The sequence below is a fragment of the Torulaspora globosa genome, chromosome 3 (genome assembly GCF_014133895.1).
Source record: "Torulaspora globosa chromosome 3, complete sequence".
Taxonomy (NCBI): domain Eukaryota; kingdom Fungi; phylum Ascomycota; class Saccharomycetes; order Saccharomycetales; family Saccharomycetaceae; genus Torulaspora; species Torulaspora globosa.
Genome location: NC_050729.1, coordinates 210,440 through 235,372, shown reverse-complemented (window position 1 = coordinate 235,372; position 24,933 = coordinate 210,440). Strand labels below are relative to the sequence as shown.

General features: G+C 49.1%; 14 protein-coding genes across 14 annotated transcripts, besides 5 other annotated features; 8 read left to right on the top strand and 6 right to left on the bottom strand.

The window, feature by feature from the left end:
• Positions 1 to 35: 35 nt before the first annotated feature.
• On the bottom strand, positions 36 to 869 carry HG536_0C01240 (uncharacterized protein; the record flags this gene model as incomplete). The annotated part of the gene is made up of 1 exon (XM_037282736.1): positions 36 to 869. The coding sequence occupies one exon, from the start codon at positions 867 to 869 to the stop codon at positions 36 to 38; it is 834 nt and encodes a 277-aa protein (XP_037138631.1).
• Positions 870 to 1,150: 281 nt separating this feature from the next.
• Positions 1,151 to 1,909, top strand: GIR2 (Gir2p; the record flags this gene model as incomplete). The annotated part of the gene is made up of 1 exon (XM_037282735.1): positions 1,151 to 1,909. The coding sequence occupies one exon, from the start codon at positions 1,151 to 1,153 to the stop codon at positions 1,907 to 1,909; it is 759 nt and encodes a 252-aa protein (XP_037138630.1).
• Positions 1,910 to 1,949: 40 nt separating this feature from the next.
• On the bottom strand, positions 1,950 to 3,044 carry ENT5 (Ent5p; the record flags this gene model as incomplete). Its single annotated transcript, XM_037282734.1, has 1 exon — positions 1,950 to 3,044. The coding sequence occupies one exon, from the start codon at positions 3,042 to 3,044 to the stop codon at positions 1,950 to 1,952; it is 1,095 nt and encodes a 364-aa protein (XP_037138629.1).
• A 240-nt stretch (positions 3,045 to 3,284) lies between these two features.
• CPR1 (peptidylprolyl isomerase CPR1) lies at positions 3,285 to 3,773 on the bottom strand (the record flags this gene model as incomplete). The annotated part of the gene is made up of 1 exon (XM_037282733.1): positions 3,285 to 3,773. The coding sequence occupies one exon, from the start codon at positions 3,771 to 3,773 to the stop codon at positions 3,285 to 3,287; it is 489 nt and encodes a 162-aa protein (XP_037138628.1).
• Positions 3,774 to 4,013: 240 nt separating this feature from the next.
• Positions 4,014 to 4,277, top strand: RPA14 (DNA-directed RNA polymerase I subunit RPA14; the record flags this gene model as incomplete). Its single annotated transcript, XM_037282732.1, has 1 exon — positions 4,014 to 4,277. One exon carries the CDS (start codon positions 4,014 to 4,016, stop codon positions 4,275 to 4,277), a length of 264 nt encoding a protein of 87 aa, XP_037138627.1.
• A 136-nt stretch (positions 4,278 to 4,413) lies between these two features.
• Positions 4,414 to 5,481, top strand: HOM2 (aspartate-semialdehyde dehydrogenase; the record flags this gene model as incomplete). The annotated part of the gene is made up of 1 exon (XM_037282731.1): positions 4,414 to 5,481. The coding sequence occupies one exon, from the start codon at positions 4,414 to 4,416 to the stop codon at positions 5,479 to 5,481; it is 1,068 nt and encodes a 355-aa protein (XP_037138626.1).
• A 352-nt stretch (positions 5,482 to 5,833) lies between these two features.
• Positions 5,834 to 6,232: a sequence feature (fragment of Ty3-like element).
• A 51-nt stretch (positions 6,233 to 6,283) lies between these two features.
• Positions 6,284 to 6,349: a sequence feature (PDL32 fragment).
• Positions 6,350 to 6,426: 77 nt separating this feature from the next.
• Positions 6,427 to 6,561: a sequence feature (FBA1 fragment).
• A 186-nt stretch (positions 6,562 to 6,747) lies between these two features.
• HG536_0C01180 (uncharacterized protein) lies at positions 6,748 to 8,625 on the bottom strand (the record flags this gene model as incomplete). The annotated part of the gene is made up of 1 exon (XM_037282730.1): positions 6,748 to 8,625. The coding sequence occupies one exon, from the start codon at positions 8,623 to 8,625 to the stop codon at positions 6,748 to 6,750; it is 1,878 nt and encodes a 625-aa protein (XP_037138625.1).
• A 483-nt stretch (positions 8,626 to 9,108) lies between these two features.
• Positions 9,109 to 9,177: a sequence feature (TFS1 fragment).
• A 21-nt stretch (positions 9,178 to 9,198) lies between these two features.
• Positions 9,199 to 10,086: a sequence feature (pseudogene similar to Saccharomyces cerevisiae RKM5 (YLR137W); ancestral locus Anc_8.339).
• Positions 10,087 to 10,270: 184 nt separating this feature from the next.
• On the top strand, positions 10,271 to 13,939 carry SAC3 (Sac3p; the record flags this gene model as incomplete). Its single annotated transcript, XM_037282729.1, has 1 exon — positions 10,271 to 13,939. One exon carries the CDS (start codon positions 10,271 to 10,273, stop codon positions 13,937 to 13,939), a length of 3,669 nt encoding a protein of 1,222 aa, XP_037138624.1.
• Positions 13,940 to 14,194: 255 nt separating this feature from the next.
• NHA1 (Nha1p) lies at positions 14,195 to 17,110 on the top strand (the record flags this gene model as incomplete). The annotated part of the gene is made up of 1 exon (XM_037282728.1): positions 14,195 to 17,110. One exon carries the CDS (start codon positions 14,195 to 14,197, stop codon positions 17,108 to 17,110), a length of 2,916 nt encoding a protein of 971 aa, XP_037138623.1.
• Positions 17,111 to 17,323: 213 nt separating this feature from the next.
• Positions 17,324 to 19,852, top strand: SSY1 (Ssy1p; the record flags this gene model as incomplete). The annotated part of the gene is made up of 1 exon (XM_037282727.1): positions 17,324 to 19,852. The coding sequence occupies one exon, from the start codon at positions 17,324 to 17,326 to the stop codon at positions 19,850 to 19,852; it is 2,529 nt and encodes an 842-aa protein (XP_037138622.1).
• A 101-nt stretch (positions 19,853 to 19,953) lies between these two features.
• On the top strand, positions 19,954 to 21,156 carry ACL4 (Acl4p; the record flags this gene model as incomplete). The annotated part of the gene is made up of 1 exon (XM_037282726.1): positions 19,954 to 21,156. The coding sequence occupies one exon, from the start codon at positions 19,954 to 19,956 to the stop codon at positions 21,154 to 21,156; it is 1,203 nt and encodes a 400-aa protein (XP_037138621.1).
• Positions 21,157 to 21,233: 77 nt separating this feature from the next.
• NBP2 (adaptor protein NBP2) lies at positions 21,234 to 21,983 on the bottom strand (the record flags this gene model as incomplete). Its single annotated transcript, XM_037282725.1, has 1 exon — positions 21,234 to 21,983. One exon carries the CDS (start codon positions 21,981 to 21,983, stop codon positions 21,234 to 21,236), a length of 750 nt encoding a protein of 249 aa, XP_037138620.1.
• Positions 21,984 to 22,081: 98 nt separating this feature from the next.
• CWC15 (U2-type spliceosomal complex subunit CWC15) lies at positions 22,082 to 22,618 on the top strand (the record flags this gene model as incomplete). Its single annotated transcript, XM_037282724.1, has 1 exon — positions 22,082 to 22,618. The coding sequence occupies one exon, from the start codon at positions 22,082 to 22,084 to the stop codon at positions 22,616 to 22,618; it is 537 nt and encodes a 178-aa protein (XP_037138619.1).
• A 67-nt stretch (positions 22,619 to 22,685) lies between these two features.
• SLS1 (Sls1p) lies at positions 22,686 to 24,929 on the bottom strand (the record flags this gene model as incomplete). Its single annotated transcript, XM_037282723.1, has 1 exon — positions 22,686 to 24,929. The coding sequence occupies one exon, from the start codon at positions 24,927 to 24,929 to the stop codon at positions 22,686 to 22,688; it is 2,244 nt and encodes a 747-aa protein (XP_037138618.1).
• Between the last annotated feature and the right edge of the window lie 4 nt (positions 24,930 to 24,933).

The window sequence follows — 24,933 nt, the reverse complement described above, 5'->3', positions numbered from 1 at the left end:
AATAAGCGGTGTGCATGGAAGAGTTCCGTAACTGCTTACCATGTGATCTTTTGCAGAGCCCTAACGTTAGCATGCAGATTCTTTGGTCTCTTGCTTGCAGAGGCCTTCAAACCGTTCTCGGCCTTCATATAAACCTTAATATCGTTGTCGTCGCCGTGTTTGAAACAACAACGCTTCCCATAAGGGCAATAGCCCAGTTTGGTCCAATTGACACATGGTTTGGTCCTGAAATTCGTTGATCTCTGTTTGAACTTCAACTCGCCTAGTCCATGCGCAAACTGGCACCTGTTGCCGTATTTGCAATTTCCCTTTGTCGTGAACGATTCACAAAGCTCCGTCTTGTACAGTTCTTTGTTCAACTGTTGCTGCGAGTCCGGTACGCTGCGAGTGGTATTGGCGATGTGCTCACTTTTCCTGCTTTCCTTTGCCGCACCAGGTGAAATTGTGAGTCTCTGCAGGTTCTCGGTGGTCAGTGGGAGTGGATCGACGCTTGGCATGAGATTTCTGTTGATATCGACTTCCAATGGATTCCTGAACTGCTTCGGGCTCCGGGAGCCCGAAGAAACTTCGACAATGGCCGGCATTGACGATCTGAAATACCCCAATGGTTGGTACCCGCGCAAGGGCGGCTTTGATGATCCCCCAAAACTCCAACTTTCGCTGCTCATGGCTTCCGCAAACTCTGTCTCTTCGTCGTCATCGTTCAACAGACTCTTCACATAGTACTCCTCTATCTCCCGGATGCGAGCGTCGTAAGGGTCATCATCGCTCGAAAAGACGGACGAGGGTCCCGTCGACGCACTGAACGCCGCTGTATTAGTGTATGCCATCCTTTCCATCCGTTGTTTTCCCACCGAAGTTGTCCGCATGGCCTTGGCAACTACTAAACCTACACGCTATATATACAAATCCCAGGCCAATTGACTCGAGGGTGCGGCGTCGCCTATCTAAGGGTGTTGTTGACTCAGCTGTCTTTCCAAAGCCACCTCGAAGTCCCAATTGCTTGATGATTTGCACCCAAAATCGCCGTGTCGAGAATGGCAATTTCCACGCTGGTAGAGCGCACATGGAATTGAAAAATTCGAGCCAAGTGATGAATTTGAGATGAGCTAGCAAACGAGATGGGTGCAATTAGGAGGAATTGGCCAGAATGGACTACCGCGGTGAGCAGGAGCAAGAGTTGGAAGTGTTGGAGTCTATCTATCCGGATGAGCTGAAAGTATTGAATCGGAACTATCCAGGCGTGAAATTCAAGGTAGAGGTGCGGTTGGAACCGCAATTGGAGGATGCCAATGGGCTGACCACGGAACATACGATGTGTCTGGAGTTCGAGCTGCCGGAGAGGTACCCTGATGAAGCTCCAGTGATAGGAATCAAGGCGGTGGAAACGCGGCCAGACGAGCAAGACGAGGAAGAGAGCGAGGAAGAGTTCGACGATCACGGGAACAAGGTGGTCAGAAAACTGCAGAGTCTGCCGGATCAGATACACTTCGATGGGTTCGTGCCGGAGCTGTCGGTGCTGCTGGAGGAGCAGATCGACAACGATTTGCTGCTTGGCATGCAGATGTGCTTTACGTTGATCTCGTCGGTGAAGGAGCTGTGCGAGACGTGGTTCGTGGAGCAGCTGGGGAAGCTGGAGAGACAGCATGAGCTGGAGCTGCAGGCGCGCGAGAGGGAGGAGCAGAAGAAGTTCCGGGGCACCAAGGTGACCCGCGAGTCGTTCCTGGAGTGGCGAGCCAAGTTCAGAAAGGAGCTGGGCATCGATCAGCGGGACGAGAAGAGGCGACTGGAAGCACATCACGGTAGGATGACCGGACGTACCATCTTTGAGCGCGGTCTTGCCGGCGACGACGAGGAGAACGAAGAATCGCTAGAGAGCGCAGTGACCGACAAGTTGAGAAAACTATGATATAAAACGGATTACGTATGTACAACTAAGCAGTGCTAAATCATATCAGCGACTTCGAGTGCGAGAAAAGGTCAGCGAACGCGTCGTGCTTCTTGGGGGCGTTCTTCTCGGCAGCGGGAGCATCTGTCGAGGCCGCTGGAGCTGCCGGCGCGGCAGTCCAATCTAGCAGGTCCAGGATGTCGCTGGCCGTTGGGTTCGAGGACGTAGCGCTGGCGTCGCCGCCCTGGAAGTCGCCGAAGTCGTCGTCGTCTACCCCGTCGAGGTCGTCGAAGTCGATCAGGTCGAGCAGATCGGGCTCATCGCGGGCCTTGGCCTGCTCGAGCTGCCTCTTGCGCTCGATCTCGGTGTTCTTGATCCTCTCCCTGAGGATCTCGCGCCGCTGGCGGCGCTGCTCCTCGATGTGGGAGCGCCTACGCTGGCGCTGCTGCTGCGGCACGGTTTCCGGCAGCTCGTCGTCGGCGCCCTCGTCGTCGTCGAGCGCCTCTGCGGCCGGCGACGACCCACTGCTGTCCACGGGGTTCGCGTTGTACAGCGACGACTCGCCCTGCTGGCGGATCTTGAGGTTGTTCCTGGCGTGTCGCTGGCGCTCGCGCTTGAGATACTGCGAGTCCTCGAGCAGCTGCAGCACCTGCTCGCACTTCTTGCGGATCCCGCGCTCGTGCACCTCCATCTTGCCGTCGCTGGACACCCCGACACGGTAGCCCATCACCTCGCGAGAGAGCAGATGCTTGTGGGTCACCAGACAGCTGCGCACCTGGTTGAGCTCGTCGCCATCCGCGACGTTGAGCAGCAGAAACTCCAGCACCGCAAGACACTTGAGCACCACCCGCCACTCGGACCCGTAGTTCACGTAGTCCTTGCGCGCCTTTTCGTACAGGTTCTTGGGTCGCGTAGCCACATGGTCGACCAGCCGCTTGAGCGTGTACTCCGTCATCAGATACAGCGGCACCTGGTACCGGTTCCTGAGCACCTTGGCCAGATGTTTCGGCGTCGGACCCCACGAGTCCGTGTTTGTCGCCCTGCGAATGTCGACCTGGTACGGCTCGTACTGCACTATCATATTCTGCGCAAACCGCGCCGCGTTCCGGATATCATGGATCCCCAGGTTCTGAATCTTCCTAGACAGCGAGTCCATTGCCCCTGCTGCTCCTCTGCTGCTCGAGTGGCCGTTAGCTGCCAGCTCTCCTATAGATAGAGATATGCTGCTATGCAGCGATGAAAAATTCGGAGGTCACGTGACAATTTTTAGAAAATCGGTCACGTGTTTAAAAAAATACTCGGTCACGTGAATGGAAGGTCACGTGGAAAATTAAAAAAGTCAGTCACGTGATTTTTAACAAAAAACATACTCGTATACGAAAATCCGCTACACAGCCTATAACTCGCCAGACTTGGCGACCGTGATGCGCGCGCGGGTGGCGCCCGAGGGCGACCCGAGCGACTCCACCTTCTTGACCACGTCGTAGCCCTCGCTCACCTCGCCGAACACCACGTGCTTGCCGTCCAGCCAAGGACATGGCACCGTCGTGATGAAGAACTGCGACCCGTTGGTGTTAGGGCCTGCGTTGGCCATCGACAGCAGCCCGGGGCGCTCGTGGCGGCGCACAAAGTTCTCGTCCGGGAACTTGCCCCCGTAGATCGACTTGCCGCCGGTCCCGTTACCCGCCGTGAAGTCTCCTCCCTGCAGCATGAACTCCGGGATCACACGGTGGAATGGAGACCCGGCGTAGCCGAAGCCCTTTTCGCCGGTGCACAGCGCGCGGAAGTTCTCCGCGGTCTTGGGCACCACGTCGTTGTACAGCTTGAACACGATACGGCCCAATGGCTGGCCGTCAGCCTCTACGTCGAAATACACCTGGGACATCGCTGGTGGGTGTGGCCGGTGGGGCGATGGGCGGGCGCGCAGCGCGCCCGCCTTATATAGATGGGTGTGCGGTCCGCTCGTCCGACGGCGCGCGGCCCAGGGGGCGCGGTGCGCCCCCTGGCGGGCTTCGCCCGCGTTCTACGAGGTTCCACGTCGCGGCGCACGGGCGCAAATTTTTCTGTGTATTTGAAGCACGGCGGCCGGCCCCTCGGTCCAGCTGGCGACCCCAAGGCGGCCAGGATGTTCAAGAGCGCGAGAAGAGCAGGGCTGGCAGGGTCGGCGGTGCAGGTGCCCGTGGCGGTTCACGCGGCGGGCGCCGCCCAGCACGTAGACCGGGACGAGCTGTTGCAGTTTGTGGGGGCGTTTGTGGCCGAGAAGGAGGCCGCTATCACGGTCGGCGGCGGCGGCGAGGAGGTGGACGCGACGCTGGGCGGGGCGTTGGCGCAGCTCAAGAGGTTCGAGCGCGATCTCAAGGGTTTGGCGCCTGCGGCGCTCGACGCGTGAAGTGGTAGCGCCGCGCAGGTGTGTGGGTGTTTTCCAATGACGTATGTTGTGACGGCGAGCGCCCGCTCGAAAACTTTTTAAGCGTGTGATAGATGTGTAGCAGTTAGTCACAGCAGTGAGCAGCAAGACGTGTGTAATGGGCGAAAAGAAGATTGCTGGAGTGCTGGGGGCCACCGGCTCCGTCGGCCAGAGATTCATCCTGCTGCTAGCGGAGCATCCGGACTTCGAGCTGCGTGTGCTCGGGGCGTCGCCCAGATCGGCCGGCAAGAAGTACGTGGACGCGGTCAGCTGGAAGCAGACCGAGCTGCTTCCCGAGTTTGCGAAGCAGATTGTAGTGTGCGAGTGCAGAGCTGAGCTGTTCCAGCAGTGCGACGTGGTTTTCTCGGGTCTCGACGCGGACTACGCGGGCGCGATCGAAAAACAGTTCGTCGAGGCTGGGCTCGCGGTCGTGTCGAACGCCAAGAACCACAGACGGGACGCTGACGTGCCGCTGGTGGTGCCGATCGTGAATCCCGAGCATCTCGACATGGTTGCTTCCAAGAAGCGTGGGTTCATCGTGTGTATCTCGAACTGTAGCACCGCGGGTCTGGTCGCGCCGTTGAAGCCGCTTGTCGAAAAATTCGGGCCGATCGAAGCGTTGACTACAACGACGCTGCAGGCGATCTCGGGCGCAGGGTTCTCGCCAGGCGTGCCCGGCATCGACATCCTCGACAACATCATCCCGTACATCGGCGGCGAGGAGGAAAAGATCGAGTGGGAGACCAAGAAGATCCTCGGCACGCTGTCCGCGGACCGCTCCACGGTCGAGTTGATCCCCTCCGAGCAGATGAAGGTGTCCGCTCAGTGCAACCGTGTCGCGGTCTCCGACGGACACACCGAGTGTATCTCTCTCAAGTTCAAGAACAGACCTGCTCCGTCGGTGGAGCAGGTGAAAAAATGTCTGGCAGAGTACGTCTGCGACGCGTACAAGCTCGGGTGCCACTCGGCGCCCAAGCAGACCATCCACGTCCTCGAGGCAAACGACAGGCCGCAGCCAAGACTGGATAGAAACAGAGACGCCGGCTACGGCGTCTCTGTCGGCAGAATCAGAGAGGATCCCGTTCTTGATTTCAAGATGGTCGTGCTGTCGCACAACACCGTCATCGGCGCTGCTGGCGCCGGTATCTTGATCGCGGAGATCCTGTTGGCCAAGAAGTTGATTTAAGCGTAGCGTATCTTTCACGTAAATAATTATCGTCTAGTTGATCAAAGTGCACTCTCAGCCCTAGAGAGCGACGGCAGCAGATGGTTCTGCGACTGGTGCAGCTGGACGGGGAGCTCATCGACGAGCATATCTGTGAGAGGTAAAAAACTTTATTACCATTGGCTCTCCTGTGGATGAAGACGAAGGCTCCCTCGAAGAGGTCATTGACCAATCCGATGGCGGCTTCTTATCAGGCCAATGTTATGGGACGTTGCTTCTTCGTTGATGGCTTTTATGGTTGGTTGATCCCTTCGGTTGCCTTACTGTGTTCATGACTTCTAGCCTCTACTATACCTGAGCTTGTAGTAGTTGTAGATGCAACATCTTCCCCCCTCTCGAGACCCCCTTGGGATTCATAGAGTTGCCTGAAGTTATCGAGCACGGATATGCGTATGCTGACAGGGATTTTGTCGAATTCCGCTTGGGAGTATTCGACTGTTATTGTCGGGTCAACATCACGCATACGGCATAAGTAAATATGATGTGTGATATCAATTCCAACTAGTGCTATAACTTCATTGGCTCTCAGAATACGTTCATAGGAGGTCCGTGGTTTCTCTTTGGGGTAGGCATCTGTGCGGTATGTGAATTTCCTCAGGTGCTGGACGTTAACAACCCGGTGAGCCTTTTCGTGGGAGTCTAGATCAAGTTCATAAGCGTTGTCATGTATCTTTTTGACTACGTGGTAGGGACCTACGTATATGGGTTGTACCTCAACACCGTCATCGGTGCCGCCGGCGCCCATCGTCGCAGGTCTGTGGCAACAGGGTACTCGCGTGTGTTTGATGCGATGTGGAACGCGTTGGCGAGCTGTCCTGCGGAGGTGGATACACCTTTGCTTAAACGTCAATCATTCAGTAAAATATTTCAACAAAAGTAAACTTATTTAGTCATAATAAAGCTCTCTTACAAAGTGCTGGTGGTTCTGAAGTCTTCCAAGGCAACGGCAATTCTCTTGGACATGGTCTTTTCGCCCTCTCTGACCCAGACTCTTGGGTCAAAGTACTTCTTGTTTGGGCTGTCTTCTCCCGAGGGATTTCCTCCCACGAAACACTCAGGTCGATACTGATCAGATGCTCTTGTGAAACGAAGCAATGACTATTTATCAGGTATAATGTAGAGCTTTGAAGATGATCCGTCGAACAACTTCCCTTTTGTCACGGATGAGCAGATTGTATGTGGAACTGATTGGCTTGAATCAAAAACGGATTTCAAAAACACTTCTCCCTAGGGATTTCCCTCTTGCAACGGAGTACTTCCACATCGCTCACATTGGCGAGTAACGATCTTTGCAACTTGCCTTTTCTTGCATCTGGGCTTTTTTCCCTTTTGAACTCTGAGCCTGAAGACCCAGTTGCAGAGATCGTTACTACAACGCATATGAGTGCGCGAATAACGTGTCGAACAAGCGAGGCATATCCTGTCTAGAACATACCCCAACCAGGGAACCTTGCACCACTTTGGTGTCGTTTCTGTACGGCATGATAGGCACCTCCTTCTGAAATACGGTCTTGATTCAAGTCTTTCCGTACTCAATTCGGCACTTGCACATACAATCTGATCATCCGTGACAAAAGTTCGGTTAGAGGTACCCGACAGTACCAGTCCTATGACAGCATCTTTACGACCTGGGATAATTTCAAACCTGAACTTGCCAAAATTGAATGTGCCATCTTGTTGTTCTTCCGGATCATCTTCAAGATCATCTTCAAAGCCCTCCCTTATACCTGATAGATCGTCATTGTCCTCAGGATCATTTTCATTTTCCTCCGATTGGTAATCGGAATCAAATTCCTCAAAGTCCGTGTTCGTGCAGTACTGGATTTTCGGGTTTCGCTTCCTTTCACAGGAGCATCTGTTCAGTATCGACCTGAGTGTTTCATCATTTGTCCCACCAGATAAGTAGAAAGTCCATGTATCACTCTTATTTTGTCCATGACGTTCATAAAAGTGAGCGCCACGGAAACTGGTGGAGACATTCAAACCAAGAGAACGGCCTATGGACCTCATGCCGTCTCTAATAGGCGGGTAAGCAGTCGGAATTATCACACGAATAGACCCGTCTTGGATATCGCAATATCCATCAGAATCTATTAGCCCTGCGAGAAACGCTTCACGCACCACTATTTCTTCTGTTCGCATGAATAGTGGAACGTTCTTCCGATCTTTTCTTTTGCCATTCTCGTAGAATCTTAACCCTTCCAGCACCTTCACAAGCGGGTTGTTTACGTTCCAAAGACGTTCCGCGCCAGTATAGGTGTGAAGGAATCCTGATGCCTTACGGCCCTCCCCATACCACATTCTGAGAGTCATACCCCAAACTTTTGCATTCTCCTCAAGCCTGGTGTTGACATCGTCATCTTCAGAGTTCAAAGCGAATTTTGCTCCTTCTCTACAACCGTCACCAATCCAGAACCCTAACAACCATGCCATGGCTTCAAGCTGCCCTGCAGTAATGTTCCTTCCGAAACATTGTTGCAACCATGGCCCCAATACTGGTATCTCTATCGAGAAAGGTTGTAAGATCATCCTGGTACCAGCCTGACGTTTTTTGTTAACGTATTCCACCAAGTCGCCAGCCTCACATTGCCAAGTGAAGCATCTTCCCTCGCTCCGCAAGACCATTGGCTTTACGTAGTCAATGATCTCCGACCTCTCGGCTGTCAGAGGGAACCGTCTCGATTTATCCTTGATGATTTTGATAATTCGACCATCCTTCGTTTGACGATCAGCCAGCTGAGACACGGAAACCTCCATGAAACCTCTACGCCCTCTCTTGGATATCTTGATCCTCTGCTTTGTGCTCAAGACCAGTTTTTGTCTCTTGGAGCATGTAATTTCGATTATGCCCCAAGGTTTCTCCACCGAGGGATCTTTCAAGTGTGCGCGGTGCCTGGTGTTTTGTCGAATTGTGACCAAATCATGGTGATCATCTCTTAACACAGCCTCGACTTTTGCCGCACCTCCATTAGAGGTTAGAACTTCATCGCCAACTTTGATGACTTCAATTGGCACGGTCTTCCAGTTGGCTAGGAAAATCTTTGTACCTGGTACCAAACCACCAATGAATTCTGGATCACCGTTCATTAGTCTGCATTGCTTCATTTAACCATGACTGGCCGAATGAGACGAAATCAGTCGCTCTTTTATACACTACAGGGATGGCGCAATGTAGTGGTACGCTGTTTCAAAATCAAACAATGCCATAAGGTCGTGAGGGAAAGATTGTCAGGCCATTTTGCCCCGTCATTATTTCTGTTATTCTAAGTTATCGATAATGATGAAACATCCGACTATCTCTCACTTTGATGGAAGAACCGAGAGAGACAAATAAGCCTCGATCGTTTTGCAGCATCTGATACGGAAGCGACGCATGACTGTGCTCGCCAAGGCGTTTTGGTTTCATCGTTTTATTATTGCCCAACATCAGGATTGAATTTGGATCGTTGCCAAGACAAAGCTAAGACACCCAGGACTTTTACGCGAACAGCGCCTGACGCGTCAGTGCAGATCATAGAAAAACGACATGGTTAGCTGGCTCAAACATCTTAACGAGTAATAGACTCATAAGTAAATAATAAGTATTCATTTGTGCTCTGCAAAGAAGAAATTCGCAGCGACGGGCTGCAGCCCGTTCTCCCTCGCCCACCTGTGGACATTTTTCTCGCTGCCGGCGCAGAAACGTTGAAGCAGGACCTGGGGATTGTCGACAGCGCTGCAAGATCGATCGCTGTAGATTTCGAGCCTCCTGCGACACCCAAACGGAAGAGCAAGAGAAGGGATCCCGTTGCAGGGCTCCAGGACCGCTACTATCTTGAGGTCTCGCAAGCGATAACTAGTTTACACTCTTCGAGAGATAACGACAACTCGACCACCGGGTTTGTGCTGTGGTCCACGACGCCTTTCTTCGCTCGATGGCTGCTGTACGATCCTGAAGCCAGCCCGTTCAGAGCCGGCGGCTCCGTTGGAAACGTGGCGGTGCCGCCGTTGCTCGGTTCCTCCACGGCTATCTTTGAGCTGGGCGGCGGCACCTCGGGGATACTGCCTGTGGTGCTCGGGAACTACGTCGCAGCCTACATATGCACCGATCAGCGAGGTCTCATCAATGGCATGAAGGCCAACATTGGCCGCAATTTGCTACATTTGAACAAGAGACGCTGTGTATCGAAATCCCTGCAGATAGAGGACTCAGCAAGCGGTATTGATGCAAAACCCCGAGTGAACCTGGAGACCATGCCGTTGGACTGGGAGAAGTTCCAGATTCCGACTCTGGAGGCGCCTTTCGAAATACAATTGGCGTCGAACTGCTCCACCATATATATCGTCGCAATGGACGTGGTTTACAACGACTACCTGATCGACCCTTTCCTGAAAACGCTCAGCCAGCTTTTGGAATATTTCCGAGGCCGCAGCATCCAGACACGCTGCCTCATAGGAATTCATATGAGAGCACAAGAAGTGGTCGCCGATTTCTTGAACAAGGCCGTGCTCGAGTACGGTCTTCCGGTCCACTACATTCAGAGCGATGCTATACAAGCATCGAGATTCAGTATCTACTTTATTTAATAGGCGGAGGTAGCCCAGCCCTGGGTATCTTACTTGATTAACAGAATACTATAAATTAGAGCTTCTTGGGCATTGTTATCCGGGAATCGCTTGCAGACGTCAAAGAGAAAAAAAAGTTGAAAGTAACCACTTCGAGTGTACCGTATCGTATCTGTACCGGGGATTCGCTACCAGGAGTGGCTTTATGAATACTTCGTTTGGTACTGCTGCAACCGCACCCAACTTCAGCTTCTTCCAGAATAATGTGGGTCCTACAACTGCAGGTATGGAGCTGGGCAACAACGGAGGACGTCAAGTCGTTGAATCTGAGCCGAAATGGTCGGCAAATGGGCTGCAACGCAAGAAGAAGGACATGAGCTTACAGAGAAGGGCAGATACGCGTTCCAGTTACATCCATGACCATCTTGATGTTGGTCCGCTAGCGAGAGATCCGCAAAATATGGGGTTCGAAAGGATTCATCACGCTCCCAGAGAGATACCAAAGTTTTTGATTGGTCAACAGCCACAGTTGAAGCAGAAGGAGTTTGTTCAGGACCCATGGGACCGGGCTAATCAACAAAAGATGTTGGAACTGGAGGCGAGCATCGAAGACGTCGATCAACTGTATAATGCTTTGAAGAAAATGAGAGATGTTGAGAGAAAAGTGATGGAAAAGAAGGGATTAGTCGATAAAGCAGATCTGGCGAAGGATCTGACAGAGGCTATCGCTTTCCAGGGGACTTGTCAAGATATGTGTCCGACTTTCGAAAGAGCAAGAAGGAACGTTGAGCACACGGTTTACTCGTATGAGAAAGACGCACCAGACGATAAGAAAGCATCAAGGTTCAAGGCGTTGAAAGTTTTCGCCCGTCCAGCAGCAGCAGCGGCTCCTCCCTTGCCATCTGATGTGAGGCCGCCGCATGTCTTATCACAGACGCTGGATTACCTCGTCGATAACCTTCTGGTCACTCTACCGAGCAGCGAAGAATTTCTATGGGACCGAATGAGATCTATACGACAAGATTTTACTTACCAGAACTATTCGGGGCCCGAGGCGGTGTACTGTAATGAACGGATTGTGCGCATTCATTTGCTTATCATCCATGTCATGGGGAGATCCAAAGTAGACTTCTCTCTGCAGCAAGAGCTCGAACAACTACATAAAGCTCTGATTACATTAGCGGAGATCTACGACGAGGTGCGAGCGATGGGCGGGACGTGCCCAAATGAAGCTGAGTTTCGAGCGTATGCACTGCTCAGTAAAATCCGCGACCCGGAGTATGACAAGAATATACAGGAACTACCACAAGAGATTTTCCAAAACGAATTGGTCCAAATGGCGATATGCTTTAGACGAATAGTTTCCAGTTCGAATTTCAACGAGAGAGGCTACATAAAGACTGAGAACTGTCTTAATTTTTACAAAAGATTTTTCCAGCTCTTGGTCTCAGGCGCGGTACCATTTTTAATGAGTTCATTTATGGAGTTATATGTTAATGAGGTCAGATTTTACGCTTTCAAGGCGCTTTCCCACTCTTTGAACAAAAGACATAAAGCAATCAATCCAGACCATTTGATTGATGATTTTCTTTTTAACGACTACAAAGAGCTCGAGAGCTTTTGTGAATACTATTCCATTACTCTAACATCAGACGGTGTGGATCTAAAAAGCTTACCCTATCAGTCGCACAAATTGGCTGAAAGGCAGCCGCTAAAGCATGCCATTCTTAAATGTGTGGATAAAATGCTCGACCGTACATCTTATCCGGCATTGATCAAGGCAGATCCAAAAAACACTAGAACAGGTAATTATATTCAAGTTACTCACCATCAGGGAGCTAGACCAGCCCACGCTATAGTTACTGAAGATGATGTTAAGTCGGCTACGCCCACACTGCAAAACGCAATTGTTTCAAGTGGTTCCGGTTTCCACAAGACAGCTGTACCGCAGCTGAAGACTGAAACAACCTTTTGGCAGTCGGTCAATAAGGCAGATCATGCCAGTAACGAAACCCTTCCATCAAAACTCGGAGCTAATAAAATCATGCAGCCAGATCATTTGAATGATAAATTAACGGAGACCATAGAACGCAAGGCTACTCGTGAACTTGAGCAAAAGGAAGAGGAGGAACGTCTGGCGATTCAAAAGAAGCGGAGGAGGAAAGCGGTTTCCTGGGATGTGGCAGAAGGGCTTGTCAAGGATGTCGTAAACAACCAAATTTCAAGGTTGATAGAGGAAACACTGCAGAAACATACAGCAAGGGACAGCTATATAAAGAAACTGGCAAAAAGCCTGTATCATGCATTTCTTCATGAAAAGTTGTACCAGGTGTTCTTGGAATCCAAGGCAGACGCTTTCCGACATCAAAAGCTGGTCCTGAACAGCTGGTCAAGATGGAATTCTAAGTTTAAATCATTGCTCGCAAAAAGAAAACTTGAAGCAAAGAAAAAGTCAGAGCTTCAAGATGTGGGGCGTCTGCTGGGGGTACCGGGCTTGAAAAGATCGAAGCTAGCGGCTACTCCGAGAAGTGACAGCATGTTTGCATTTACTCTTCCATCTTCAAGCAGCAAGAACTTGACATTATCGCCCATTGTGGATGAAGTAAACAAATTCTCTGTTCAACATGAGAAAAAGAAGGAGGTCTGGGAACCGTTCGACATGGCAAAGATATATCTGGATATTTTGGCTCAACGATCTAAGCCTCCGGACAGCGTATCCGCCGCCGATATTTTCATATATGGTAATAACTGGTCCGCGATTTCAAACTCCTGGATAATGGCCAAATTCAATGTCTCAGATAGGAAAGTCCCTGTCACCGTGCACAGCAGCCGTCTTGATATGAAAATCCATTGTATTGATGCAAATTATAATCCTGCTCTCTTTAACAACGTCCAGTTACTGGTATTCAACACAGGCGTTACGGACTCAAACATCTTCGATCTTGAAATGAAGTTGCGGCAAGACGGCGAAGAATTGATCAAATTGATCACTGGAATATCATTAAACACCAATATATGCTTCAGCATCATGCTATTGTACTGGGAATCCGCCGAAACACCACTTCACGACTCTACCATATACAAGTGTTTGAGGATCAATCGCATTCTCAAAGGCTACAACAGCGTTATCCAAGACGTAAAAATTGTCAACATCACTGGCAGTGCTCCTGAAAAGGAGCTGGAAAATGCACTCAAGCAGATGGCAGAAAGATTTCAATTTAGGCTTACAGATCGGGGCAAATACCATGTGTCTCTGTTAAAACGTCGCTCTTTGGCAGGAGTACCCAATCAAAAAGCTCCCCCAGAGCCTTCGAACGACATAGACAGAAAAATGAGGAAGATGCTTGAACAGGAGCAGGATAAACGGAAGGAAGATCCCGACGCAAGAAACACATATGCCCATCTGAGAAGCCACCTAGCCGCTTCCCCCAGAATGAATAAAAGGAAACTGCCCGTACTCCTCTCGAAGTCGAAAGAACGCCCTTTCAGGACTCCATTAGCTACACGGTCCCTCTCTTCGTCATCCCCAGCAGTGGCCTCGCATCTAGCAATAAAAGTCAGAGGAGAGCCTCGCCGCCATCAATCTGTTGCGCCAGGAACACCCAGCTACTGTACCAATCTCTCTCATCTTCCAGTGGTGTCCAATTCATCGCTTCTGGCTCAACATCCAGATTCGGCAGCCATGTCCAACACGTCATTGGATGGCCCTGCACTCATACGCGAACCAGCGCTATTCCGAACGCCCGTGAACTCTACAACTACGAACCAAATGAATTCTAACGACTCTATGGCGCTAGATCGCGCCGTTCCAGAAAGCGTCCTGGAACTAAAAGCTCTCATAGAATCAGTCAAGAGGAAAGTGAACAACCACTGAGAATCCAGCAATCCTCTCAAGCAGGATTATCACCATAATCTTCATTAAATACTAATCTTTATATAATATCTGAGCGGAAAGTTACCCGGCTTGAGATAGTGACGCAAAAAATATGCAGCTAGGCCCCTGCATATCAAAGTCTAAACCATCTTTAACTCAAGATCAACAAGATGACGACCGGTTTGACGGTTGTGAGCGATACTTTATGCATATAAACGCTGCGATCTAATAGCGGCAAGGCAGATTTAAAGTGCTATGGCTGTTTGGGATCAACTAGAACCGTCTAATATTCATATCGCTTATGCTTGTATTGGTGTGTTCTCATCGATTTTTTCTTTAGTGTCCCTATTTGTGAAGGAAAGGCTCTATATCGGTGAATCCACTGTGGCGGGTATCTTTGGACTTATTGTCGGGCCACATTGTCTGAACTGGTTCAATCCGCTGTCATGGGGTGCTTCGGATAGCATCACTTTGGAAATTACTCGTATAATTCTGTGTCTGCAGATCTTTGCCGTGGCAGTCGAACTACCGAGGAAGTATATGCTGAAGCACTGGCTATCGGTCACTATGCTGCTTCTCCCGGTGATGACATCTGGTTGGCTGATAATCGGACTATTTGTGTGGATAGTGATTCCTGGATTGAGCTTTTCGGGTAGCTTGCTGATAGCGGCTTGTATAACGGCCACCGATCCTATTCTGGCACAATCTGTTGTCTCGGGTAAGTTTGCTCAAAGAGTTCCTGGGCATTTGAGAAATCTTTTGTCTGCTGAGTCCGGTTGTAACGACGGTATGGCGTTTCCTTTCATCTTTCTTTCGTTGTATCTGGTCTTGTATCCTGGAAACGGGGGCTTGATCGTTAAAAATTGGATATGCGTGACTATTCTGTATGAGTGCATATTTGGTTGCATCCTCGGTGTCTGTATTGGTTATATTGGTAGAAGGGCCATTAGATTTGCTGAGGAGAAAAACATTATCGATCGTGAATCGTTCCTAGCATTTTATGTTGTTTTGACTTTCATGTGTGCAGGTTTCGGTTCAATATTGGGTGTCGACGATCTGCTGGTGTCGTTTGCTGCGGGGACAGCTTTCGCCTGGGACGGATGGTTCAGTACCAAAACACAGGAAAGCAACGTTTCCACTGTCATTGATCTGCTGTTAAACTATGCTTACTTCATTTATTTCGGTGCTATTATTCCCTGGGAAAATTTCAATAATCCTGCCATTGGTACGAGCGTGTGGCGGCTAATTATACTTGCCATTGTTGTCATATTTCTGAGAAGAATCCCGGCAGTTTTGCTGTTAAAGCCGTTTATACCAGATGTCAAGTCATGGCGGGAAGCACTGTTCGTTGGTCATTTTGGTCCCATTGGCGTTGGTGCTGTTTTTGCAGCAATTCTAGCTAGACAGGAATTGGAGGAGCACATTTCTCACGTTGAAACAAAGCTCACAGATATGCCAGAGAAAGGAAGTCCTCAGTGGCAACTCATCTCATGTATATGGCCTATTGTGTGTTTTTTTATTGTCACATCCATAATTGTTCATGGATCATCCGTGGCTATCATTACATTAGGGCGTCATTTGAACACAATAACTTTGTCGAAGTCCTTCACCACTCATACCACACATGGCAATGGAAAAACATCCTGGATGCAGAGGTTGCCCTCGCTGGACAAAAGCGGACGTTCGTTCTCTTTACATAGAGTTGACACAGAGGCGCCTCCCGGTGATAATCAAGGTAATATAGAAACTAGTGGGATGCTGGCAAGACCATTCGGCGGAATGAAGAGGCGGAAGGCTAAGAATAAGAAGAAGCATAGACGAAGAAGTGAACTGTTTCACGTTTTGTCTAGAAACAACACAAGAAACCAAGATGCGTACGATGATGAACTTAATGACCTAGGTAGAGAAAGGTTACAAAGAGAGAAAGAAGCGAACGCAGCGGCGTTCGCTTTGGGTATGCCTAATAGAAGCGATAAGGAAAGCGAAGAAGACCTAAAAGAAAAGCTTGATACCTCTACGGAACATCCTAGCTCCAGCGATCAGACGCAAGATGCTACAGAAGGCAAGATGAGTGATTTACATGATGGTATCGATGTCATGGATGCACAGGCGACTGCTCATATCATAAAAGGACTCGATACTTTAGCTTCTAACCACGATGATTCCAACTTGGAGTTTGTGGAAGACCAAACAGGCCCGTCACCATCGGGCGAATCACCAACCGATGTTGAAGCGCATAAGGATACCAGCTCAACAGCGTCGTCAGAGGCTGAAAGGAGGAGAAGGATAAGAGAAGAGGAAGAAGAAGCTCATGTGGCGTACGCGGAAGATAACAAACTAATTATTGAAAACAAAGCAGGTGAAATTATAGATCAAGCAGAATTTAATAGACCACCAAGAGATGATGAGGAGAGCATCGGCAGTGACCTATCGAAGGTATTGAGTAATAAGTCATCACGGAGTCTGAAATCGTTAAAGAGATCTCTCTCCCCGACGAGTTTTGTCAGGATGCGTGGATTGGTGGATACCGACCGTAACAGAAAGTACTATGCGTACAAGATGGACAATATGCTGATAATAGAAGATGAAGAGGGCGAAGTCTTACGTCGCTATAAGATCAATACGCATGATGAAAAGACCGCTACCAGGCCGAGAAGCGCAAGCGTGATGGCCAAAGCCCTCTCAGCAGTCGGTTTGAGAAGTAAACAGAGCTCAAACGCTAAGGATAAAGAGCCAAGTCAAACAGAGGATATGAAAAAGATGGTAAGAAACCTAACTCCCGCCCCTAAAAATACCCACGCAAGATCCGATGAGGACATCGGCGAAGAGGATGAAGACGACGATGATGAGCTAAGTGATGATGACGGTTACTCCTACGATTATGAGCAGGATAACGACACCTTTAGCAATGGTTCCGAATCCGCAAACGACACGCAAAGCTACTATGACTCTGACGAGGCGAACATTGCAGACAGTGGAGCTGTTAGCGACGCAGCCTCCGAAACGGTTGTCGAAAGAGAAAGGCGGCTCAACGCATTGGGCCATGTAAGCGCGCCGCGCGATGTCGACGATGAAGAAGAGCCCCCCACACCCATAGAATCGCAACCCAATTCTGGTCCTACTGCGGCTAAAAAGATGGCTACGATTGGAAAGACGTTCCATCTCAAATAGACAGGGTGTGTTATGCTCCTATATACTCTCTTCATAGAATTAAGCTGAACTTTTGATTTTTAGGTGAGAAGCGCATCTTACAACTTCATTAACAATAATTGTCAACAGAAGATCAAGTCAACTGGGGTTATACTGGTCAAAAAAACAGTTCGAGACCAATCGATTGCTGCAAGTTGCTGCTCTATTACCCAAGCCGGGCGATACTGTCTTTTGATGGGCTCGGAAAGCCCTGCTCAAGGTTTGTTCCCTGATGCCCATAACCTTCAAATCACGACGGCTCAACATGGAGACAGCATTGAGATATCAGAGGCTTCGAGTGACAGTGAGATACGTTCTACATCAAAAAATACTATAGACACCAACATATTACGAAGTATAATCGACGATGAACGTATCCACGACCTGGAGGATTACAAAGAGCGTGCAGCCAATAGCAGGTTCTATCTGACAAGCTTATATGCTGAGAAAGGCAACATAACGTTGGATAAAATGCTGGTGGACAAGTTCACGCCAGAAAGTTACTCTGATGACCCCTCTGACTTTAAGCGTTATAATTTGCGAGTTGAAAGGGAGTATGAGTTAAGAGACAAGATCCAGAGCATCCTGCAAGAGCAAGCCTGTGGTGATGTCAAAGTGCTCAAAGAAGAGCTTGTTCTGGAGAGCTATGTGGCTGATGGTGCTGTGCGGCGCCACTCTGATCGAGCGAGTCATAAGAGGCTCATGAATACAGTTTCTTGGGTTAAACAACGCTTATCTGGATTTGTGGCAAACTCGACTGCGGTTGAGCCGGAGGATATTCTGTCAAGAAACTCGTCATGTACACATATCATAGACAACGCCAGCTACAGAAATATGGCAATAAACGAGAACACTACTGTAACCCACAAGCGTGAGATGACGAGAAGCTCCGAATCTTTCGAATCTAACAAATTTAGTGAGACTCATTCAAGCTCTCGGGGTCTTGTGGGCTACTTGGATGACTTTCTCAATGGTTCTAACCACACGGTATATCATGTTCAGCGGAAACTACGCGTGCGACACATCCAAATGGTAGGTATAGGTGCCTGCATAAGTGTCGGAATTTTTTTGACGTCTGGTAAGGCCTTCTCTATTGCTGGGCCATTTGGAACCCTGTTAGGTTTTACATTGACCGGGAGCGTTGTTTTGGCAACCCTGCTTTCTTTCACTGAACTATCCACTTTAATTCCCGTGTCGTCTGGTTTCAGTGGTTTGGCATCCAGGTTTGTAGAAGATGCTTTTGGTTTTGCGCTCGGTTGGACCTACTGGTTCTCGTCAATGATTGCCTTACCAGCGCAAATAGTGGCTTGCACCTTTTACCTGGGCTATTTCCAAAGCTTACATATTTCACAAGGAACAACGGCCGGATTTGTCACACTGTTCTTGATTTATCCGATTTTGATTAACATGATGGACGTCAGAATACTTGGTGAGGTCGTTTACATTGCGGGCTTATTGAAGATCCTGATCTCTGTTGCAGTTGTCATAGCCATGGTGGTGCTGAACGCTGGGCATGGAGCTGGTAACCATAAACAGGTTGGTTTTCGATACTGGGATTCATCAAAGTCCTATGGGAATTTCACCTACGGGCTCTTCCGTCCCACTTTTGATCTTGGAGACGCTGGCGAAGGAAGCATGCAGGGCATTAAAGGGGCGAAGGGCCGGTTCTTGGCAGTCGCCTCAGTGATGTTGATTTCAACTTTTGCATACAGTGGCGTGGAAATGACGTTTGTGGCCAGCGGAGAGGTCATTAATCCCAGGAAATCAATTCCGTCGGCCATTAAACGAACTTTCAGCGTGGTACTGATTCTATACATGCTTCTGGTACTCACTGTGGGAATAAACATATACAGCGGAGACCCAAGATTGCTGAGTTACTATACTGGATCGACCGGAGACCGTTTTATTGCTTCCCTCAACGGGAACGTAACCGAATGGCAAGTTACCGCCAAGTGCCAGGAAAAAGTGCTCGAAGGAAGCGGTGTTTCCAAGGATGGAGTAAGTCCCTGGGTACTGGCTCTACAGAACTTCGGTATGTGCACTTTCGCCTCGGTTTTCAACGGCATAATGATTTTTTTCACTACTGGTGCAGAAGTATCTTCACTTCTCAGCAGTTCCCGAACCCTGTATGCGATGGCTGTGCAGAGAAAGGCTCCAGCAATCTTCCAGCGCTGCAATAAGGCTGGCGTCCCCTATGTTTCCGTGCTTTTCAGCAGCGCGTTCGGTGTCGTTTCCTACCTGGCGGTAGACCCAGCAGCCGTCGAAAACTTCAATGTCCTAGCCAATATCGCCAGCGCCAGCACCTCTATCATTTGGCTCGGGCTGAACCTCTCATTTTTAAGATTCTACTATGCCCTGAAGGCTAGGGACGACATAATATCAAGAGACGATCCTTCCTACCCGTACCGCTCGCCGTTGCAGCCCTATCTGTCATTTTACGGACTGCTGGGGTGCTCCATTTTCGTGTTATTCATGGGCTACATCAACTTCATGCGCAACTACTGGAACACAAAGTCTTTTTTCTCAGCATACGGTGGCTTGATGCTTTTCGCTGCTTGCTACATAGGATACAAGACCATTGGGACTTCCAAGATACAGCGCCTTGACCAGATTGACATGGACACAGGCAGAAGAGAGACGGATAGGATGATTTGGACCGAGTACAAGCAGTACTCGGGACCATACCGCGAGAGGGCCAAGAGGCTCTTCACCTGGTTGTATTGATCTTCAACTCTCATTAGCTATACCAGTTGTTCGGTAAAGGCGGGTGACCCTTATAGTGAAAAATTAGATAAAGCAGCATGCGATGAGATGAGCTAAGGCTAATGAGTAGAGAGATCAGTGACGCAATTCATCTTGGCTCGCTTGAAGTTTTCCATTCGATGGGTGAGGTCGACACATGTATAAGGGAGGCCAAGAAGGCGTTGTGTGAGCACAATGTTAAAGAAGCATTGCAGAAACTTAAGCCTTTCAAAAAGTCACTAAGTAGCACGGACAACGTCTCGTTGATTCAAGCATTCGCTGATGCTTATCTTGATGATGGTCAATTGGAGAAGGCATATCCGTTATTATCGAGGGCTTGCGAACTCGATGCTGATGGCAAACAGGGCGGTTCGGAGAAGTTCTTCACTTTAGGACAGGCAACAGGTGGTCAGACGGGCTTAAGTATATTGCTACAGGGTATCGAGAATATTTCAAAGGAAGCTGGCGAAGAGCTTAACCAAGAGCAGACGGATAAAATAGTTAGTGGGCTTCTGTCAATGATCGAGATATGGATGACGGATTTGTGCATGGAAGCTGAAGCAGAGACACAATGCGAGGAATTGCTGGGGAAAGCTATGGAGATTAGTGACGGTAAGTCGCCAGAAGTTTGGTCGATGCTTGGATCGGTCAGGATCTCGCAGCAAAGATTCGCGGAGGCCATCGAAGCGTTCACTCAGTCGTGGAATTTCTTCGAGATCAAAAGACAGGATATTGAGAGAAGATCAAAAGCCATGGAGGCATCCAGCTACGAGGAGCATGTCCAGCTGTTGCAGCCGCTGTTATCGCTGGCCAAGATGTGCATCGAAATGGGGCTCTATGATATATCTTTGAATATTCTCAACGTGGTCACAGACATTGACGAGGATAACTTGGAAGCTTACTACCTGCAAGGGTTCACTTATTATATGATAAGCAAGATGGAGATGTTCAAATTGACAAACCCGGATGTCGTCGTGAAGCCGGAGAATATGCTCGAGTTTAACCAGCATTTCAAAGAGCTGAGTCTTGACCTGAACAACGAAAGTCTAAGCGAAACAATTCACGAGGCAAAGATAGCGTTGAGCTTTGCATTCAGGCTGGGCCAAAATGTGGGGGCAATGGACGAGCTTACTTACGAGTTGGTAGCGGGCACCGAAGAGATCTTAGACGAACTAGGCGGCCCGCTAAGTGACCAAGAGCTTGCTGCTGTCAGGAAAGGCGCTGATGGCGCCGATATCCGCGACCCAGACGCCATGCTCGATGAGTTATGCAATGAAGATATATAATGGCCGAGGTAATCAAATAACTCTTTAAAAAACGACTTTGTATTCCATTCGATCATTGCTATGTGAACCTGCATCAGCTATTTATTGCTTATATTGAGTTTATCGGCGATTTCCTCCTCCAGGTGGTCAACGTCCTCCCATTCTTCGTCATCCTCATGATCATCATCGTCATAATTCCTAGCGTCCTCGGTGCCAGTTGCAGAGTTCATGCCCTGCGTGATGAATTGAGTCAGATAGAATGGCCGTGCGGTCTCTGCCGTTTCTTCGCCATCATCGCTGTCTTCCAGATACGTTACAAAGTCTTCCGGTACCAAACCCGTCTTGGTCCTCTCCTGGTTTTCTGCCACCAGCCAGCCTTGCCCATGTCTATAGCTGATGAACACCACATCGCCCTCTCTCAGACCAAGCTCGTTATCGTTCTCGGGCTCAAAATCGTACAGGGCAACCGCCAGCTGGTTTATCAGGTAATCCTTGGGAAGTATGATGCTCTGCCTCTTGCCTTGGTCTTCATTGATATCCTCATCTCCGTCGCACATCATATCCTCTTCGTCGTAGTAATCCTCTGCGCCCTGCAGATAGCCGTGATGTAGTGGGTTCGACTGATCATATGCAAAGTCCTTGGTCGATATATATCCTTCTGAAGTGTCATCCAACTGATCGGGTTCCTCGTTCTCGAGCTTCTCGCAAGTGTCATGGTCCTCAGGCGACTGATCGAAGTACTTAGCTCTCGAAGCTGGCTCACCAGACGTCGATAGTGTCCTATCCGCATGTGTTTGAACAGGCATGGCAGCTGTTGGTCGTTCCAGTAATGTCTTGTGTAGGAGCATTCTTCATATTGTAACCATGATAAATGCGCGACTCAGCGAATCAGTGACTACAGCCATACTTGCTCACTATCAAGGCTAACAAGAGGATATCTGCTACGATGACCACTTCTCACAGACCCCAGCTGGAGGCCAGAAGTGGAGCCAAAGGTGCTTCCTATGTTCCCACTGGCACGCAACATGCCAGACTGCTGCCGGGGCATACAAAGCTGAAGCTGCGCAACAAGAAGGCTGATCGCAACGCTGAGGTCGGTGGCGAGCTCTCAGAGGCCAAGACTGACGAAGTTGACTCGTCAGAGGACGGTAGTGTGAACGAGCCGGCGGAAGAAGCAGAGGAGGACGAGGAAGAAGACGATGACCAAGAGGCGTTGCTGCAGGAGCTGAATAAGATCAGACAGGAGAGGAGAGGGGCCAAAATCAACGACAAAGGCGAGCCCATGGTGAAGATCGAGGATGGACTTAGCCAGCTGACGCCTGTGCCGAGCAGCGGGCGAAGTTGGCGTAAATCGACGACTTTTGGTAGGAACAGAGTGCACAAAGCTTCCAACACACAAGGTGCTGATAACGGTGCCGACTACCAGAATGATTTGCTGAAATCAAAGTATCACCAGGATTTCATGAGGCGCTATGTGAAGTGAAAAGCTGCAGTAATGGGTAAATTGTATATATACATGGATATATTCGCTATGGTTATGGAAAGATTGACTAGAAGGATTGTGCAACGTCCGTGAGGAATTGCTTGAAGTCATCGCGACTTAGCGCCTCGCCTCCGATGAAGTCGACCTGTGTATAGCGCCCACCCAGTGAGCCAGCCTTGACATCGGAAAATTGAACCATGTATTTGTCCTTATAGACCAGTCTCAAGACCCTATGGTAGCACGCGTTCACGTAATCGTATCTGACATTGCATTTCTCTATGGCGCCGCTGGCGCCAACTGAGGGCAGGTTGACGTCAACGGAGTTGGGTATGACAAGTTTCTTTCTAGTGTTGAAAGTAAGTTGCGCGTCTTGAATGAACTGCTTGATGCCGGCTTGATCCTCGAGCCAACGTTCTGGCGACTCTTCAAACGGCTCGATAAGTTCGGCCATCGTGTCAACGTTTATCCGGTAATCGTTGGGCAAATGAGGAGTCTGCAGTAGTAATGCGCGCTGTTCCTGTTGAATGATGCATCTGGCTGTGCTTGTTATGGCGCTGTCATAGTCATCGAGCTCGAACCACAGTTCCAGAGGCGGAGCATTTGTATCAGATGCTGAGACCGTCGAAAGGTCGGGCATGAACTTAAGCTGCACATAGTATTCATGTTGATCCACAGTAAAGAGCTCATCTTTCGAAGTTGACTGATCATATGGTGGCAATTCGAGCAGTTTTGAAGCAACTTGTGCCACCTTCGGCTCGAACATGGTAGAGGCCGTCTCTGAAGATCCATTCATTGATGCCAAAATTTGTCCCAACGTGAGACTAAAAACCTTTTGAGTCTCTCTGGCGGTACATAACTTCATCAAATGTGGTGTCTCATTGAGTTTGTTGACGCCGACCAAAAAATCATACCACTGATCCACCTTTTTATCTGTAAGCAGGGCCGAGAAATGGCTTATTGAGCTTTCCTTTGTCGAATTTTTGCCTATAGGCTGCTGTAATCTGTACCAATCTTTGTTTCTATTAATCCAGTCTAAGCTTTCCACGTTCGTGAACGGAAATTTCCTGAAAGACTCTGCAGATTCCTCACTCAACATCTCAACCTTCTCAATGAGTTGCGGGTGATAATCAATTCCCCATAGTAGCAGCTTTTTCGCTTTCGAAATCCTCTTTGCGCCAAACGCTGAGATGTTATAATCGCCATCCCTCTCGTTGGCTTCGGTCTGTCTTTTCTCGAAATAAGCAGCACTCTCTCTTTGCACCATCGATACCAATTCCTGTTCATTTTTATTGGGCTGCACCTTCCCTGCTGTGTGGTTCAGGATAATATCTTTGACAGGTAGCACGGCCGTATTCACATTAGAGAGTATCTTGTTCAAGGAAACTTCAACGTATTTGATAATTGGCCTGGTTGCACGCACAATAAGGATATTCTCGTCAATGGCAACGGCTAATGTTGCCCCAATGCGAGCGAAGTTGTTGAGAATCTTACCATTGTTTGTGAGTAGCAAAAGGTACATGTCTCGGGTGCTAATATCTATGATCCGCTCTGTGATCAGGTCTTCAGACTCGTTCATTTGATCGTTGATAACACATTTCCAGTATTTTGTGACTATTTGATGAATGATATCTCTTTTCGTCATTTTACTATTTGCTGCGCCATAATACTCCTTTGTGTACGCCCTCAGCTGCGGCAACGTATACGCTGAGTCGAGCAATTGCTCCAACTGCTCAAATCTACGCTTGGAAACGGCTTTTTGCATCGGCTCTTGATATCTGATGGACCTCACGGCCTGCTCTTTAGATACAGAACTTTTGAAAACGAGTAGTTTGTTTCTCTGAGATTCAATCTTGCTAAATATGTCGTTAGACCTTACTGCGGAGGCTGATTTGGAGGTTAATGCGCTTTCATGTCTGCTCTTCGGTTGTCGGTCTGACACAACGCCGAGCTCTACACCTTCGAGGACTGACAATTTCTCCTGCTCATGCCGGCGTCTAAAATAACCAGGAGTCCGCCGCTTTCTCAGCAATCCCGCCTGTTTAGGATCAAGAACGACTATATTAGCCTTGGCAGGCTTCCTTTTCTTGCCTCTCGTTCTGGCGAACGCACGCTCTGCCAATTGATAATGATCTGATATGCTATCCTCAGAGTTTTGAAATGGGCCATCGGCATCAAGTTCGGTCTTCAATCTCGTTTCTTCGCTACAATCACTGACATCTTTCGGTATTGTCGAGTAAAATAACTTCGCATTCGCTACAAGCTGTCGGGTACTTCGAAAAGCCACTTGGGGACTAAGTCTTGGGACAAACATCAAC